The sequence below is a fragment of the Diceros bicornis genome, chromosome 7 (genome assembly GCF_020826845.1).
Source record: "Diceros bicornis minor isolate mBicDic1 chromosome 7, mDicBic1.mat.cur, whole genome shotgun sequence".
Classification (NCBI taxonomy): domain Eukaryota; kingdom Metazoa; phylum Chordata; class Mammalia; order Perissodactyla; family Rhinocerotidae; genus Diceros; species Diceros bicornis.
In genome coordinates, this window is record NC_080746.1 from 75,790,313 (window position 1) to 75,805,857 (window position 15,545).

The 15,545-nt window shown below is 40.9% G+C and overlaps 1 protein-coding gene across 1 annotated transcript in view; it reads right to left on the bottom strand.

Annotated features, from left to right (window-relative positions):
• SAAL1 (serum amyloid A like 1) overlaps positions 1-15,255 on the bottom strand; it is a 33,875-nt gene extending 18,620 nt beyond the window's left edge. The window contains exons 1-6 of the mRNA XM_058546089.1: positions 15,098-15,255; positions 13,625-13,738; positions 6,448-6,531; positions 2,569-2,648; positions 483-542; positions 234-349 (exon numbers count right to left, since the gene is read on the bottom strand). Coding sequence (XP_058402072.1) covers positions 234-349; positions 483-542; positions 2,569-2,648; positions 6,448-6,531; positions 13,625-13,738; positions 15,098-15,229 — 586 coding nt within the window. The 5' untranslated portion in view covers positions 15,230-15,255. The remainder of the gene's footprint in view (positions 1-233; positions 350-482; positions 543-2,568; positions 2,649-6,447; positions 6,532-13,624; positions 13,739-15,097) is intronic.
• Between the last annotated feature and the right edge of the window lie 290 nt (positions 15,256-15,545).

Below are 15,545 nucleotides of genomic sequence, written 5' to 3' on the forward strand. Positions count from 1 at the left end.
AAATTGTTGGGTCTTATTTTTTAATCCATCTCACCACTCTGTGTCTTTTGATTGGAGAGTTCAGCCCTTAAATGGGGGATTTTTAAACAGGAGTTTAAGAAGCAATTTTAGATCCTGAATTGAAATATGTTCTCACTTCACACTTTTTTTAAGGGACCTTCAGAAATAATTACACAGTTTCCTAACAATTAAATATAACCAAAAAAATTTTTCCTAGATTCATGGTGACTTACCATTTGTTGAACTTGACATAATGAAGCAAATGCTATCATAAATAGCTGGATGTTCTCGAATTCTCTCAACCCAGACACTGGCCACTTCCATCTGGGAAAGGCAAGTAAGCAACAACCTGCATGATAAATGTGAGCTTACTATTTGTATTTCAAAAACAGCATAGGAAATTCAAGAATGAAGACTTATCTCTACTGTCCTAGAATCTCTTATGAGTGAGTATACAGAATCCATAAAAAGAGGAAGCATACCTGCTTGTTTCCAGCAGAGTAGGAGGGTCTGAATCATACAAACAGTGCAATAATACCTGTCTATGAAGACAAAAAAGGTAACCCAATATGCCTTACTGCTCTCATTTCAAATACCAAGGTACAGTTTTCATTTAATTTTGTCAACATTTTCATTGTAAAATACAGCATATATACAGAAAAGCTTATAAGATACAAATCTATACTTAATGAATAATTATAAAGCAAACATTTATGTTTCCAAGAAACAGAGCAGTGCTGCACCTCCATAGCACATATGTCCCTTCCAAATCACAATTCTCTTTCCCACTTAGAAATGACTACTATCCTGACTTTCCCAGCAATCATTTCTTTGCTTTATTCTATAGTTTTATTATTCTATATATTCTGGCTTTGAACATTATATGAAAGAAATTATATTTTATGTATTCTTTTGAGTCTAAGTTCTTTTGCTCAACACCACGTCTTTAAGATCTACCCACGTTGTTCTTGTAGCTAGTGTTCTTTGACTCACTGCTGCAGAACATTCTGTTGTATGACTATAACACAATTTATTTTTCCAGCCTACTACTGATGGACATTTGGGTTGATTCCAGTTTGGGGCTATTTCAAGCAAGGCTCCCGTAACACTTTTTGTCTGAATATACTGATGCAGGTGTGCAGTTTCTCTGACCAGATACCTATGAGTGGCATCACCTGGGCACAGCATATGCATATCTGCCAAGTTGACTAGATAATGCCCAACTGTTCCAATGTGGTTGAACAAATTTATGTCCTATCAACAATGTAAACTGTTCCACATTAAATTTAAGCTAAGCATTTATTTATTTTTTGTGAGGAAGATCAGCCCTGCACTAACATCCATGCCAATCCTCCTCTTTTTGCTGAGGAAGACCGGCCCTGAGCTAACATCTATTGCCAATCCTCCTCTTTTTTTTTTTTCCTCTTTTCTCCCCAAAGCCTCAGTAGATAGTTGTACGTCACAGTTGCACATCCCCCTAGTTGCTGTATGTGGGATGCGGCCTCAGCATGGCCGGACAAGCGGTGCGTCGGTGCGTGCCCGCGATCTGAACCCGGGCAGCCAGTAGCAGAGCACACAACTTAACTGCTAAGCCACGGGCCGGCCCCCTAAGCTAAGCATTTAATTGAATTTACAAAAGCTGTTAACATTACTCATTCTCAGATTTTTTGATAGGGACCACTAGAGACCAAACATAATCCTGAGTCATTTACTCCATGAATGATTGTAAATTACTGAGGAATAAATACCTTAAACTAGGATCTTAAAGTCCCTCCACACCTAGAAAAGGTAATCATCTCTATTTTAGAGACCCAGGCACTTGAATCCTGTGATAAACCCTCACAGCCCTAGCTGACAATAACCACCCAAAACACTTTTCTTAACCTATTATGGGCACAAATTTCTTCGAGATTCTGGTTAACAGCCATGAACCCTCCTTCCACAAAATGAATACACTCAGAACATTTAGCATATAATTCAAGGGTGTTCTCAGACCTCTTAAAGTAACTACCAGGGTTTCCACCATTAAAAAAACCCTCTGCCTAACACTTTCTTGCACGTAGAAGAGAATCAGCCTCCAAGCAGAAGTACAAAAGCCTTTGAATCCCAGAGGCAACCCTGTACCTTCCAGTCTGTTGGCAAGTCTCACCCCCTGATCTAAGTCAGACTTCTCAGGATGACCCTGGCCTGTAAGTCTAGTTTCTCCCGATTCTAGCTCTCTGAGCCCTTGGATTCTCTGAGCCTAAACTGTTTTGGACTCTGGTCAGGTACCCCCATCTCCAGCTTTGCCCACTTATCTTACCCAGCTTACTACCTGCTGATGATTTAGGTCCCTTTGCTACTGATAAAGAAAACAGGTCTAAATCCTGAATCATGCCCATAAATAGAGCGGAAGCCCTTAGCTACCCTCAACACACAATGAAGTTCCTGGAGAGAGTGTTCATCAGGAGAAAGGAAGTACTACATTTCATAATATTTTCCTATCTCTCCTATGTGTTAGGATTTTCTTAGGGATATGAAATATGAATCTATCTTTAAAAAACATAATTATTATGTAGTAAAACTTACCCAAGATTTTTATCACTGCTGATAGACACACATATCTCCTGGAAACAGGCCATATTACCTAAAATTCCCACACAGATTTCCTGCCAAATCAAATTTCACAGGTCATAATGGCTCTGAGGTGAAAGACATATATACAAAATAAATAACTTAAAAAAAAACCTTCCAGGGGCCAGCCCGGTGGCGCAAGCAGTTGGGTGCGCGCGCTCCGCTGCGGCGGCCCAGGGTTCGCCAGTTCCAATCCCGGGCGCGCACTGACGCACTGCTTGGCAAGCCATGCTGTGGTGGCATCCCATATAAAGTGGAGGAAGATGGGCACAGATGTTAGCCCAGAGCCAGTCTTCCTCAGCAAAAAGAGGAGGATTGGCAGATGTTAGCTCAGGGCCGATCTTCCTCACCAAAAAAAAAAACAACCTTCCACTGAGCCAAGTTTCGGGGGAGAAGAGAAGGGTAGGCAGCATATAAAACTAATATAGAAGTACACTGCCTGCACCCTACCCATGACAAGTTTACAGGATTTGAGAAGGAATGAAAGACACAAGAAAGAGAAAGATCAAACACTGGCAGGAGTTACGGAAGAAGAAATCTTATGGGTGAACTGAATCTTAAATGGTTGGTAGGATTTAGACGTGCAAACAAGAAGACAGACACTCAAACAAGGGGGCAAGTGTCGGCAGAGGCGGGAAGAGAATGATGTACATGGCTGACACAGGGGCCAGTAAAGAAAGCAGCTGGGCTGAGCACATGGTGGGGGAACAGCATGAGATAAACATGGCAGGGAAAAGGACCAGCACTAAGGGCCCGAATGCCATGGTGAAGAGCTTAGACATAACCTAGGAGGTTATCAGGAGCCATGAAGGTTCTCAAGGAGAAGGGGACAACACGGATGATTATTCTGGCAGCAAAATGCATAATGCAAGACAGTGAAAAAACTTTAAAGCAAGTTAATAACTTCAGTAATAACAGCTAACGTTTATTTAGCACCTGCTTTGCCCAGGCACTACTCTAAGCACTTTCCATTGTCATTTCATGTGATAACTCGTGAGGTACGTACTATTATTATCCCCATTTTTCAGATGAGGAAACTGTGGCACAGAAAAGTTAAGCAACGTGCCCAGGATTTCCAACTAGGAAACAGCAGAGCTCCAGAGCCTGAGTACTAAACCACTATGCCACACTGCATCTCAGGTATCAAGGTGCAGGAAGATGAGGGTGGTGATGGCAGGCATGGAAAGGGATGAAGCTGAGAAAGACTCAAGGTGAAAGCAAAATAATTTGATGGGAGGCAAACAGAGAAAGCAGCTGAACATGACTCTTAGGTTTCAAGTTGCTTCATTTCTCCAGACACAGGAGGCAACGGTCCCACTGACAGGAAAATTGGAAAAGAAATCATAGAAAAGAATACAATAAAATTCAGCTAACACAGTGTTCCCAAACTTGCTGGAACACAGAATCACTCAGGGAGCATGTTAAAAGTACAGATTTCTGAGTCCCATCTCAGATCTATGGAATCGAATCTTCAGGGGAGGGCCTGGGAAGCTACTCCTTACCAAGCAGACCATGTGATTTTTATGATCAGAAAGTGTGATAACCACTGAGTTAGGACATGTGGAATTTTGAAGTGGAAAATGCAGCATGCAAACAGAAGATGCCTGAAGCAAGTTGGAGATGCAGCACCAGAAATGAGAAGGGAGGTCAGAGCTTTGATCCCACACGCAAAGATCTGCAACTTAGGGGCCGGCCCCAGGGCGTAGTGGTTAAGTGCGGCGCTCCGCTGCTGGCGGCCCGGGGTTCGGATCCCAGGCGCACACCAATGCACCGCTTGTCAGGCCATGCTGTGGTGGCGCCCCATATAAAGTGGAGGAAGACAGGCACAGATGTTAGCCCAAGGCCAGTCTTCCTCAGCAAAAAGAGAGGAGGTTTGGCATGGATGTTAGCTCAGGGTTGATCTTCCTCACACACACACAAAAAAAAACAAAAAAAGATTTGCAACTTAAAGATGTAAAGAGTGGACAAGCTCCCTAAGAAAATGAATATAAAGAGGACAAGGGATCTGGGTCTACACCTTAGAAGGAGTCCACACTCAAGAAAGAAAAACGCCAATGAAAGTGAGAGAGAAGTGACTGAAGGGGTCAGAGACCAGGAGAGTCAGGTGGCACTGAAGCTTCAAGAGTGGAGAATTTTAATAAAATGTGGGTGGTCAATGTCGGGAAAAGAGTAAAAGAGAGTAGAGGCAGAAAAGAAACACACTCATTTCTCTCACAAACTAAAGAGGGAATAATTGAACTTCCAATCAAAGGCCAACTTGCTCAGTCTTGGCTGCTCACAGGGTTTACCTGGGGAACTTTAAAAGCTGTTGGAGCCTCACACCTGGAGACTCTGTTTTAAATGACCTGGGTACGGCCTGACTCAGGATTTTTAAACATTCCTTAGGGCAAAGCTTCTCAAAACGGGCCCTGGGTCCAGAGCACTAGCATCACCTGGGAACTTGTTAGAAATTCTCGACCCTTCCCCAGGCCTACTGGGTCGGAAACTCTGGGAGTGGGCCCAGTAATCAGTGATTCTGGGATATGCTGAAGTTTGAACGCCCATGTCCTAGGTGATTCTACTGTGTGGCCAAGACTAAGAATCATTGCCGTAGACAGGCTGTGGCTCACAGACATATGTAATGATATGACTAACTCAGAAAGGAGTCATTCTTGACATAAGCTTATTTTCTTTAAGTACTAATCCTGAGTTAATATATTTAAATTAGAAAAATCCAGGAGAAAAGTCATATAACTGTCAAATCTTTATAATATTAACATAACGAGCCAAAGAAAAAGTGGTTCGTTAGACTCCATTCAGGTGGAGCATTCTACTAAATAGAATTTTAATTCAACATTCAAGGTGAAAAAGTATAATACAGAATTCTCCACTTTATAAACTCAAAGAAAGGGAGGCAGTACAGTACGGTGGTTAGTTATACTGAAGTCAGACAGGTCTAGGCTCAAATCCAAGCTCCACTCTTTCCTACTGGTGTGACCCTGGACACATTTCTTAGCCTGAGACTTAGTTCTTTCATTTATAAAGTGCAGATAAACGCCTACCTCATAGGGGAGTAAAATCAAATACTCAGTAAGTAACAGTTGTTCATAATTATAATTACTTAACAGATATTTACTAATCACCCACGATATGCATGTCACATGGCAACCTAAATGGTACTAAAGCACAGAACACAGATAAAACCTAAATGAGAAGTACAGATAATTGTTTTGGGAATTTTACTATCAGCAATGGCCAGTGGAGCTTACTTCTTCGGGAAGACTTGGAAGAAAAATATTACCTGGAATAACTGATGTGAAGATTGAGAGGAACGGAAGGCAGACAAAGGGAGGCAAGGGGGTGCTGATGATCACAGTACGCTCCTGAGAGGAGGAGCAGATAGACCTGGCTAAATCAGAAGGACCATCTGCAGTGGAGATTTTATGCTGCAGAAGATGAATTAGATTCAGATTATGGACAGTCCTGAGCAATAAGCTGAATTCAGAATGAAAGTTTTTAAGCAGTGGAGGATTTTATAAATAAAAAAGACCAATAAACTGAGCAATGGGACGTCTGGGCACTGTTCCTTATTCTGCCACATCTTAGCGACGTAACTTCGGTTGTGCTAATCTGGTTTCCACAACTGTTAAAGGAAAGTATTAATCTCCCTAGTCCAGCCCAAATCTAAAATTCTATGACTCTAATAATTTTAAATAGCCCATTATCTAGTATCTAATGGTCAATAAACATTTGCAGACTGATTTGTAGCCAGCAATAAAATTAAAGCGAGAAAAATAATATACTATCTGCTATTATTGCTCCAAAGAGGAAGGCTTTAGAAATGTACATACTTACTCTTAATCGAGGACATCTGGATTTGGCCAACACTCCCATAAATATGTCAGGAGCATTAAATTCTTGGAGAAATAAAGCCACATCCTGAAAATAAAAATGATCATTAACTTGGATGTTGAATATTCCTCTTTAAACCCCAGAGCTTAGGCAACCATAAAAAAAACCCAAAAAACTTAATTCCATATATACTTCCTTTCAGGCACAAGAGAAAAAAAACCCATAAGGTTAGGAATTGTGTCAACAGAGAAAAGTAACATTAGAGAGTCTTTGTGGTATCTGGTCCCAAGGCAATGGAACAATTCCATAAACAAATCAGCTTTAACTATGATGTTCCAAAGGACTGTCCTCCCTTTTCTGCCTTAATGATTCTTCTACCACCAGGAATGCTCATTATCTCATTCAAGCACACTTGCTGATTGCCACATACCATGTTAGAAGCTGAGGATCAGGAAACAGAGTAAAACTCATAATTCCTGTCTTCCAAAAGCTTAAAACACAACAGGGAAACAGGTGAAAACTCCTACTGGGTCAGGCCCCAAGTCAGAACTTGTGTTTTCAAAATCCTCAGTGGAAAAGAATTCTGATCATAATGTAACTGCAACAGCTTCCTCCTTCCTTCCTAGATTGTTTGGTCCACACAACTAAAAGGACAGACCACACAGGGGAATGCACCTGGAGTGGACATGTGACCCCCATCTCACCGAGAAATGTAGGCCCCAAAACTAAATCAGTTACCCGTGGAGATCTGTACTGTAAAATATTTAAATAAAACTAAGTTTCTGGCTGTCCAATGCCTAGGATTTCCTCCAAACTTGAGGCGTATATTTGGGATAATTTAACTTAAAACACAGGCTACATGGCTTACGTGAAAATTCACTTTGAAAGGCCCTTGGGGGCATCTCAAAGAGAGAGGCAGTAATCTTCAAAGCAGCTGAAACCAAGACAACCTGCATGAGACCGCTGACTGGGAGACATACTGTACTTATGAAGAGACCACAGCCAGAAAAAACAATGTTTTCAAAGATACACTCCAAACAGAAAGTCACAGTAGCAGATGCTCTCCACCCCAAGTGATCAAACTGTTTGCCATGTGGGCAACTCTTTGTAGCATACAGGGATTTACTTATTTACTGAGAGTTAACAATTCCTGGAGAAGCACAAGGTGGCCTAACAATATCAACAGCAAAAATAATAATGGCAATTAACATTTATTGAAAAGTATTAAATGTCAGGCATAGCAAAATGGTTTGCATACTATCTCATTAAATTCTTAAAACAACCCTATAAAGCAGTTATTAGTACTAGCACTATTACAGTAATAAACAAACTGAGGTTTTAAAAGCTACGGTAAGCAACCTGCCCAAAATTATGCAACCAGTAGAACAGAGCCAGGATTTGAACCCAGAGGAGTCTAACTTGAGGCCATGCTCTTAACCACCATACCAGGCTACCTCTCAGGTATTCATTCATTCATTCTTCACCAAATATTTACTGAAAAACCTAAGTAACAGGCACTGTCTTAGGCTCTAGGGACACATCAGTGAACAAATTAGATAAGGTCTCAGTCCCATGGAGTTTTCATTCTAATGGGACGAACAAACAATAAATACATAAACAACTAAACTACATAATTTCTAAGCGCTATGAAGAAAATAAACAAGATGGTGTGTGCTAGAATCCAAGATAAGGAGGTCCACTTTAGATGATCAGAAAAGGTATCTTTGAAGAGGTGACATTAAGCTTTTACAAGAAGGAACCTAAATCTATCAAGGGACACAGAGGCCCAAAACCATCACTGAATAACTTGATAAGTATTATGCAACAGAGTGAACAGTTTCCATGAGAGCACAGGAGAGAGATGAACTCTGCCTGGAGTGTCTGGGGAGGCATCACAGAGGAGATGACATTTAAGCTGGGCTATAAAAGATGAGATTTTGCCAGTTGGAGCCATTCTAGGCAGAGAGTGCCATGAACAGAGCATGAATGCAGGAAAATGCAGAAAGTAGCTCTGTTCCTGCTCAAGCATTAAGCAGTAGGAGCTAGGGCTGAAATGTAGTCTCATTGGAGGGCCTTTATGCCAGACACCTCAATGATTGGTGGAGAGCTCAGTTCTCTCGAGGTGCCTCAAGAGCTTCCCTAAGAGGGTGAAGAGGAGGCCAAGACCATGACCCTCCCCTCCACCAACAACCTCATTCAAACAGCAGCTCTGTTTATCTACTTTATATCTGAGGATTCCACACTAAGATTCATTTGGAAAACAGCATCTATTTCTTAAAAAAAAGATTCTTTTTAAACCACAGCTTCTCAATAATTGTAGAACAAGTAGAAAGACAACTTGAAAAATACTCTTAACCATCTTGATCTGTCATTTATAAGACACTCCACACTTCAGCAACAGCAGAATACACGTTCTTTTTAAGTGACCATGGAACATTTACCAAGACAGACTGTATTCTAGGCCATAAAACAAGTCTCAATACATTTAAAAGGATTCAGAGTGTTCAATGACCACAGTAACAGAAAGATATTTGAAAAATTCCCAAATATTTGAAACCTAATGACATACTGCTAAATAACCCATGAACCAAAGAAAAATTAAGGAAAATCAGAAAGTACATTAAACTAAAAGAAATGAAACACAACATATCAGAAGTTGTGGGATACTACTAAAGCAATACTTAGGGGAAAATTTATAATGCTTAAATGCCTATATTAAAAAAAGAATGGTCTCTGGGGGCTGGCTTTGGGGGCTGGCCCAGTGGTGTAGTGGTTAAGTTCACATACTCTGCTTTGGTGGCCCAGGGTTCCCAGGTTTGGATCCCAGCTGTGGACCAACGCACCGCTTATTGAGCCATGCTGTGGTGGCGTACCATATACAAAATAGAGGAAGATGGGCACAGATGTTAGCTCAGGGCCAATCTTCTTCAGCAAAAAGAGGAGGATTGGCAACGGATGTTAGCTCATGGCCAAGCTTCCTCACAAAAAAAAAATGGTCTCAACTCAATGACCTCAACTTTCACTTTAAGAAATCAGAAAAAGAAGAACAAATTAAACCAGAGTAAGAAGAAAAGAAATAATAAAGATCAAAGTGGAAATCAATAAAATAGAAAATAGTAAAGCGATAGAGGAAATCAATGAAACCAAAGGCTGATTCTTTGTGAAGATCAATAAAATTGGTAAACTTCTAGCCAGACGGATCAAGGAAAAAAGACAAAAGAGATAAATTACCAATATTAGGAATGTGAGAGGTACCATCACTACAGACTGTACAAATATTAAAAGGACAATAATGTAATACTCTGAACAACTTTACACCAATAAATTTGCCAACTTAGATGAAATGGATAAACTCCCTCAAGAACACAAACTACCAAAATAACCTGAATTAGCTCTACATCTATTAAAATAATTAAATTTATAGTCTTTCCCACAATATACTAAAAACCAATGAATGGTGAATTTTATAGTAGTGAATTCTATCTCAATAAAACTGTTATTTTTAAAAAAATAATAAATACACAAAACTAAAAAACAAACAACAAACCAAAAATCTTCCCACAAAGAAAACTCCAAGCTATGACAGGAGCTTCACTGGTAAATCCACCAAATATTAAGGAGGAAATAATATCAATTCTAGACAAACTCTTCTGGAAAAGTGAAGAAGGAAAGCTTCCCAACTCATTCTGTGAGGACAGAATTACCTTGGTACCAAACCAGACAATGACAAGAAAATGAATATCTCTCACAAACACAGATGCAAATTTTTTAAAATAAGATTTTAGCAACTTGAAAATCAATCAATGTAGTTCACCATATTAACAAACTAAAAAGAAAAACCACATGATGATCTCAATAGACTTAGCAAAAGCTTAAATCCAAAATCCATTCCTGAGAAAGACTCTCGACAAACTAGGGACAGAAGGGAACTTTCTCAATCTGCAGCTACAGCATACTTAACGGTAGAAGAATGAATGCTTTCCCTCCACATTCAGGAACAAGACAAGGACGTCCCCTCTCACCACTTCTAATCAACATCATATTGCAGGTTCTGGCCAGAGCAAATGTGCAAGAAAAAGAAATAAAAGGAATTCATATTAGAAGAGCAGAAGTAAAACATTTTATTCATAAGTGACATCATTATTTATGTAGAAAATCTAATGAAATCTACAAAAAAAGGGTACTAAAACTTAAGTGAATTTAGCAAAGCTGCAGGATATACGATATATAAAATCAATTGTATTTCTATATACTAGCAGTGAACAGAGTGAAATTTTCTAAAAATACCATTTACAATAGCATCCGAAAATATGAAATACTCAGAAACAAACCTAACAAAAAATGTGGAAGACCTATACACTAAAAACTACAAAACTTGGCAGAAAGAGGTTAAAGAAGACCTAAATAAACGGAAAGATTTAACTTGTTCACGGCTCAAAAGATTCATCATAACTAATTTGTCAATTCTTCCCGCAAATGATCTATAAATTCAACTCAATCTCAATCAAAAAGCTAGCAGCCTGGTCGTAGAAACTGACAAGTCGATTCTAAAATTAATACTAAAATACAAAGGACCCAGAACAACCAAAACAACTTTAAGAACAAAGTTGGAGGATTAATAATACCTGATTTCAAGATTTGGTATAAAGCTAGAATAATGAAAACAGTATGGTATTGATGTAAAGACAGACAAATACATTAATGGAACAGAAGACAGTCCAGAAATAGACTCACATGTATACATACGGACAACTGAGCACTGACAAAGGTGCAAAGGCAATTCAGTAAAGAAAAGGATAGTCTTTTTAACAAATGAGCTAGAACAACTGGCTATCCATATGCAAAAAAAAGTGAACTTCAATCCACACCTTGCACTATACACAAAAACTAACTTAAAATGCATCACACAGCTACAAGCAAAACCTAAAATTATAAAACTTTTATGAAATAATATGAAAACATATGAAAAAATAATATGAAAAAATATGAAAACAACATAATTAAAAAGTGGACAAAAGAATCAAAAAGGCACTGCACTGATTACAAATAAGCACATGAAAATATGCTCAACATGATGAGTTATTAGAGAAAACCAAATCACAATCCCAATGAGAATCACTACACACTTAGAATGGCTAAAATTAAAAAGACTGACCATGCCAAGTGTTGGCGAGGATGAGGAGAAACTGAACTAGAATTGGATCTCACACACTGCATGTAGTAATGTAAAATGGTAAAAAACTCTCTGGCAAACGATTTAACCATTTCTTAAAAAGTTGAACATACACCTACCACATGATCTAGCCATACTACTCTAGGTATGCACCCAAGAGAAAGGAAAGCATACCTCCATACAGACTTATACACAGATGTTCACAGCAGCTTTATCTGTAATAAATTGTAAACAACTCAATATCCATCAACGGGTAAACAGATGAATAAATCCCAGTATACACATACAATGGAATACCACTCAGCAATAAGAAATAATAAACTACTGATATACACAACATAAATGAATTTTATTTATTTATTTATTTATTTTTGTGAAGATCAGCCCTGAGCTAACATCTGTGCTAATCCTCCTCTTTTTGCTGAGGAAGACCGGCTCTGAGCTAACATCTATTGCCAATCCTCCTCCTTTCTTTCTTTTCCCCAAAGCCCCAGCAGACAGTTGTATGTCATAGCTGCACATCTTTCTAGTTGCTGTATGTGGGACGCGGCCTCAGCATGGCCGGAGAAGCGGTGCATCGGTGCGCGCCCGGGATCCGAACCAGGGCCGCCAATAGTGGAGCGCACGCACTTAACCGCTAAGCCAGGGGGCTGGCCCCATAAATGAATTTTAAAATAATGATGCTGAGTGAAAGAGCCAGACATCTCCAAAAAAAGAATACAATCTCATTTATATAAAACTCTAGAAAATGCAAACTACTCTGAAGTGACAGAAACTAGATCAGTGCCTGCCTGGAGAGGGTGGAGGCAGGGAAGGGCAAGAGGAAGGGCAAGGGGCATCAACTTTTGGGGGGTGACAGATATGTTCTCCATCTTGATTATGGTGATGGTCTCATATGCACATACAGACGTCAAAACTAACAAACTGGACTTCAAATATTTGCGGTTCTTTGTATGTCAATTACAGCTCAAAGTATATGCAGGGTTTTTTTTGGTCAATTATAGCTCAATAAAGCTGTTTAAAAAATGGCTGAAGGCAATGAATAGCCACTGACAATTTTTAAGAGAAAAATACAATTAAATCCATGTTTTAGGAAAAAGATAACACAGGTGGCAAGGTAGAGGACAGAGGGCAGTGAAAGAGATTAAAACAAGGGTTTTAATCAGGTATCTACTGCAAGAGTCCAAGTAACAAAACGAGAGATTATGTATGTCAATCTCTTTTTGCTTCTTTTCTTGTCTATAAAATAAAGATACTATCGGGGCCACCCAGTGACATAGTGGTTAAGTTTGTGCACTCCACTTAGGCGGCCTGGGGTTTGTGGTTTCAGATCCAGGGCGTGGACCTATGCATGGCTTATCGAGCCATGCTGTGCAGGCGTCCCACATATAAAGTAGAGGAAGATGGACACAGATGTCAGCCCAGGGCCAATCTCCCTCAGCAAAAAGAGGAGGAATGGCAACAGATGCTAGCTCAGGGCTAATCTTCCTCACCAAAAAAAAAAAAAAAAAAGAAGGATACTACCTATATCACAGGGTTATTGTGAAGATCAAATGGAATAACATATATGAAAATACTTTCAAGCTATAGAGTACAACACAAATGTCAAAATATTACTACTGCAATTATATACACATAATTCCTCCTGTCCTTTCCTTCTAATTTAATCTTTGTACACCAGTGGTCCTAACTCCTAACCTGCTCTCAAATACGAGGCCAGCGTTCTCTTCAGGTAGATAAGTATTAGAACTTTCCTGGGCTACAAGTGTTCTAGCATTCATGAGAACTATATATTTAGCCCAAACCTAATGAGAGCTCAGATCCTCTACCCTCAAAGACAAAAGTTAAGTATTTATAGCTCCTGGGACCTTATCCCCTGTACCATATATACGAGTGATTACAGACAATCAAGTCTTTCTCCAGAGACTTAAGGGCTGAACCTTTTTTAAAAAATCCATTCACCACGTCCTTACCCAAGTCTTTCCAGTTTTGTTTGCAACCCCATACCTCATCCATTGACATATCCCATACTCTGCAAATTTCATTCTCCATTTCTTCATCAAGCTCCATCTGCTGCTCCTCACCATCTGAGCTGGACTTGGTGTTTTCAGGGTTAACAATCTTCAGAAACAGAAGGAACAACAGAGATGAATAAAAGCTGTCTGTAGTACTCCCAGGTAACATTATCCCACAATCATGTAGAAGTCACAAAGATCCTATCCTCAAAGTATCTTATCTTACTAAAACCTCATTCAAAAAATTAGTTCCTTGGGTAGAGCTATTCATTCAACATTCACGGAGTAAATACTGCTGCTAGGCACTGGGGTAGAAAGATGAAGATGAACAAGACTTAATGTCTTGCTTTCAAGCACTTCAGGATCTAGTGGGGAAAAGCCATATATACTGATAAGTCCAAGAGAAAAGCCTAAGTGATTCAACTGAATGTGGACAAAGACTTGTGGGCGCAAAAATGATGGACCAAAGACCTATGCCTGGGAGAAGTTAGGGAAAACTTTTTAGGAGATGATATTGAAGCTAAATCTCTAAGAATAGGAGTTTGTCATGTGAAGAACGGAAGAAAAGCACACAAAGTATGAGTTCAGAGTTAAAAAAGGGCCTAGCATGTTCTGGGAATGGTAAGCAGTTCAGTGTTGATGGAACACAGTGTGTCACTGGCAGATGAGGCTGGAGAAGTTGCAAAGAGCCCTGGATTCCAAGCTAAGGAATATGAATTTTCCTCCTGTAGGCAAAGGGAACTACCGGGAGTTTCCAAGGACAGCATATTTTTGAAGATTATTCTGGCAGCAGTGTAGAAGATGGACTGGAGAGGCCCAAGATGGACTGAGGGAAATCAGGGAGACGTGGGGAGAAGAAAGGGCACATTTACCGAGAGCCTCCTATAAGCCAAACACCATGGCAAGCACTCTGTGGCCCTTATAGTCTTATTTGACCTACATAAGAACCCTATATACAACAATAAAGGTATTATCATCCCATTTTATAGAAATTAAGAAAGAAACTGAGGCTCTGAGCGGCTGGGTGACTTGCCCCAAATTACGCAGTTAGTAGGTGATGAAGTCGCGTTTTTGATATCAGATCTGTATGACTCCCAAATCACCATTTATTCTACTACCATAACAGTCCATGAAATAGATAATTTAGGACCTTCGGAAACCACAGTGGCGATGAGGAGCAAAAGCCTGAACAACGTATTTAAACAGTAATATATTTTTTGAAATTTTGCAAAAGTAAAATGTTTTAACAGCAAGCACCCCAGCATCCCTGCCATTATACCCCGCTCTGTGCTGAGGGGCACCGGGAGGGGCTCCCGGCAGTTTGGGGGTCCACGGAGGCGGCCAGGGCGCCAGGCGTGAGGCCGCGCCGCGCGGGCCTGGGGAGGGGTCGCCGCGGGGACGGCGGCTCCGGGCCGGGGGGGTCAGGGGACGGCGGGGAGCCCACGCCAGGCGCCGGTTTCCACACCTGGATGAGCCCGCTGAGGACGCCGAAGAGCCAGTGCTTGCTGTAGACCGTGCTCCCTATGCAGTCGCCCCCGGCCACCTCCTCCTCGGCCTCGTCCCGCCTCGGCGGCGGCGGCGAGGGGTTTCGGTCCATGCTCCACCGCCACCAGCACGCAGGAGCCGCGCCGGAAGCCGCCGGAGGAGGCGAGAGGCCTCCTGGCGCCAGAGGACCCGGAGCGCCCGGCGCGGCTCCCGCCACAGCGCCCCCTGCTGCCCGGAGTCCGGCCGGCCTGAGAGCCAGCCCAGTACGCCCATCAGGCCTGGAAGCGCAGACGACTTATCTCCCCCACCTCACCCTATCCAGGACCCAGGCACAGTCATATCCATAATTGTTATTTGTCACCCTCACTGGATTAGATATTCCATCTCTCCAGGAGCTCTTAGCTTGATGGCAAGGGCCGGAGGCTGGG